The 3902-nt window shown below is 49.3% G+C and overlaps 1 protein-coding gene across 1 annotated transcript in view; it reads right to left on the reverse strand.

The window, feature by feature from the left end:
• The window catches only part of COL13A1 (collagen type XIII alpha 1 chain), a 182371-nt gene that overhangs the window by 113321 nt on the left and 65148 nt on the right, over positions 1-3902 (reverse strand). The window contains exons 5-6 of the mRNA XM_015592180.1: positions 3425-3451; positions 576-611 (exon numbers count right to left, since the gene is read on the reverse strand). Coding sequence (XP_015447666.1) covers positions 576-611; positions 3425-3451 — 63 coding nt within the window. The remainder of the gene's footprint in view (positions 1-575; positions 612-3424; positions 3452-3902) is intronic.

Here is a 3902-nt window from a genome sequence, read left to right on the forward strand (position 1 = left end):
GGAAATATTAAACGTTTTAACGCCTAGCCTCCTGGTGGGGATTGGGAGCCTGGAGCAAGCCCTGTCTTCACCTCCTTCTAGCCTCTGCCTGTGGAAGATGCCTCTGGGAAGCTGGCTCCACCAATTTCCATAGAGCCTTGGGAGGCTGCATTTCTTACCATCTTTGGCTGCTCTTGCTGGGGGATGGTTGCAGGAGCTGCTATAAATCTGAAGGCTAACTGCCAGCCTTAGGGGTTTGCGGATGGCGTGAGTGGAAGTCTTCTCAATACCAAGTGGGGTTTGGGCTTCACCCTGTCATCCAGCAAAGAGCTTTATTCATGAAATTCCTTGGATTTTTCCTTTGCTGGCAGCTCTCTGGAGAGTAAAGCTGGATTGCAAGATCTGAAGGGTTGGAATGAAACTTCTTTCCTTCTTCTCGTCTGTCTCTTTCTGAAGCTGACTTGGGCAGGGGAAGGGAGAGATCTGACCCCTTCCTCAGGCTGGGGGTAGGCAACAGCTTGCCATGGTTTGGGGGATAGGCCAGCATGAAGAAGCAAGCAATGGCCACCCAAGCAGGTAGACATGAGCCAACTCACCACACGTCCAGGCATCCCAATGGCGCCTTTGTCCCCCTAATGAAGGATGCAGAGATAATTAGATGTGGCTGGAGGTGAGCCAGCATGTAAAGGCCCCACGGGCTAGCTATGTACCCAAGATCTGGTTTGCATGGGCAGTAGGGACAATGCCCAGGTATCATATGGATGAACTTGCCCATTTAGCCCCCAGAGACTATTTGGCAAGCAGCCACCCCTGTCTCTATATGCACTCAGGCATGGTGCTATGGAAAGAGCACTAATGTATGAGTCTGGTCTCCAGCCTGGGCCTCAGTTTCGCTATGTGTTCCATCAGTGGTCCAAGGCCCTTCTTCCTTTAGACGTCTGTTGTCGCAATCCATTCCAGCTATAGCCAGGATGTGCCACAGCCTTGTCATGCTCAACTTCAAGACACAGAACAGAGTGAGTGGCAGTTCCCATGTGATGGGTGAACCACTTCCCTAGGTCTCTCTATGCCAGAGCTGGGGAGCAGTGCCCAGCTCCTCCCCAGGTCCTCTTCTGAGAAGGCTACGGACAGTCCTCCACGCCTCCTCCTCGTGGCCACCCTCAGCACCAACAGGAAGAACCGTGAGCCATGTGGATCCAGCCGCATCACAAGTTCCAGCTGCTCAGAGGGAACTGCTTTGTTTTGCAGCCAGGGCTTACATCTTCTCACTCTGGAAATCTGCTTATTAAGTTTCGTTCCTCCCCCTTTTGGTAGAAAATATTTTTTTGCAATTATATGTGTACAGACATCATAAATTCTGGGGTGAGGCCTGGGGTTTGCTAGGAGCTGGAAGCATGGAAAACAACAGGGGCCAAAAATCAGATCGCGTTTGTCCTGCTGGGCAGGCGAGAGCTGGGTGTATGGGTTCCTCTCTGAAGGGTGTGGGCATCTCTGGGGGTGGTTCTGTGTCTGCTGATCCCACTGGGGCAAAATGTCTTTGAGGGACAATTAGCATCCGAAGATTTACGTGGACGCCCCAGAGAGTCGCAATCGGCTCTGAAATTAGGCTCTGGTGACACATACCTTGTTCAGATCAATGGTGTCTTTAATAAAACACTCAGCTTTTGCTGTGTGGCAGGGTAGCAATGTTGGTTATAAGCATGAGTCTGTTTCTTTAACCTCCCTGAGCATCCACGTCTCTCTCATGGGGCTGCTGGGAGGCTGCCATGAGACGATGTCTCTGGCAATCTTACTTCCAGTGCCTGGCATCTGGTGAGTGTTGTATATAAATGGTGTCTACCGGTAGTAAGCCCAGCAGGCAAGTGAATTTTATAAGCATATTTGTATTTCACACGTTTTGCATTTCACAACAAGGGGCCAGCAAATCTTTCTGTGGGACACTCTCAGGTCCCTTCAGGCAGAAGCATGAGCAGGACCGTGACCTGTGGATCAGTGGCCCTTTCTGCTGAGGACACCAGATCCATTAGATGTCGGGTGTGACATCCCCACGGCCCACTCACTTTTGGGCTTTTGAATGATATTGCAGGATGTGTGTTTTGGTTTCTTTTCATTTCTTTCTTAAAACTAATGTTCTTTGCAGTCCTGGCCATAAACTGCTCGGGTTCGGGACAGACGTGGAATGGCCAGAGACTGGAAACTATGTGCCGCAGCCTCTGCTCTGTGAATTGCCCCCAAATGCTTTTTAAAGGTGGACGTTGTCAGAAAAAACAAAGTCTGCCCACGTTCCCCCACCAGTCATCTGATTTTTTCCCTCCTTGGGTTTCATGGGACCGATTCACCCGTCCTCCTCTGCTCCAGGCATCGGACTTACCGGGAGAGTTTCCATTTTCAAGGCTAAACATTCTCCCACATGCATTTCATTAAGAAAGTCACTGCTGGACATGAATTCTAGAAGCTGTTGGATTAGTCACGAAGTTACAGAATAATTCATGTCAAAGGAGGAGTAACTGGGTAAGAGAGATGCACAGAGGGTCTGGAGTCCAGTGGATGTGGCCTTCCGCTCAGGGAGAGCGGGAAGCCCGGTGCCAGCCCCGGATACTCTCCACACTTCACCTTGGCCCTCTGGCTGACTACAGCACCTTGCTTGAGCCCCTCCCTACCTATGGTATCTAGTACTCAATGCATATATGCCCCAGGCTACACCCCACACAGCAATGTCTTTGAAGACTTTAAAGATGGTTCTCAGACGTGGAGCAGGGACCACAGGAAACAGTAGTATGGAATGGTGCATGGTATGGGCCTCAAAGAGGTCTACAACTGAAGCTTGGACGATCAGATAAGGCATCTTACCCCTCTGAGTCTCGGTTTCCTCATCTATAAAGTTTGCATAATGATACCTATTTCACTGAGTTGTTGAACAAATCGAACGTGTGAAGAGTGATTAGCATAGTGCCTGGAATGCATAAAGGTCTCAGTAAGAGGTGGCAATTAGTGTTTTCCTATTTTGATTCCAAAGACCCCATGGTTACTTGGCATAGCTTCCCTACCATTTGGAAATGGTAACTAGGGGGAAAAGAAAGTTTTTGAGTCTACTCCTATCAGAGGGCATAAGACAAAGCAGGGACAGTGGCCTTAATCTAAGCTGGCATGAAGGAAGATACCCAGTAAGCCCGTGGGCTACCTCCCCTTCCAGGCCCTCCTTATAGGGCCATCTGTCTGGAAGTCCAGTCCAACATTGGAGGGGCCTGCATGCTGTCATCTACCTGCTGGAGGCCCCAGAAGGGTACCCAGGAAGTTTACCCTCAGATATGGGTTAGAGAAACTGGAGAGGGGCCTCGCACCCAGATACATATGGAGGAAAACAGCCACCCAACCCGCCAGTCCTTGGATTGAGAAAGAGCACGTGAGAGAGATGCAGAGGAAGGAAGAAATAAAAGCTACTCACTGGGAGGCCAGGTCTTCCAGTGGGACCCTGAAATAAAGGGGAGAAAGAGTAAAGTTTACAAAGGTAAACGTATTATAATACCTGATGGTTCCACACTGCCCAACCAGTGATGTGACCTTGGACACACTTGTGCTCTATGAGCCTGTTTTTTTATGAACAAAAGGGAGAGCCTTGATCATATTCAAAGATTGCATTCAACCAAGGCTGGCAGCTGGACGTCATATATTTCTCAGTATTCCTCCAGAGGAAGAGACATCCCTACTTCCCCTTGGGCTTCAGTCTTATAGTTCCCATAATTAAGAAATTCTCCCTTAAATCTAGTGTAGGCATGGCCAACAGATGTCGGTTTGAGTGCAGACCCCAACGGATTAGTAGTGATCGAATAAAGCATTAACATTAAAAAGCTTCCTAATTGATTAGCAACGTCTGCCATGGGCATGAGGGCATGTGTGGCATGTGTGGCCACAAATTTTCTACC

The sequence above is a fragment of the Pteropus alecto genome, unplaced genomic scaffold (genome assembly GCF_000325575.1).
Source record: "Pteropus alecto unplaced genomic scaffold, ASM32557v1 scaffold155, whole genome shotgun sequence".
Classification (NCBI taxonomy): Eukaryota; Metazoa; Chordata; class Mammalia; order Chiroptera; family Pteropodidae; genus Pteropus; species Pteropus alecto.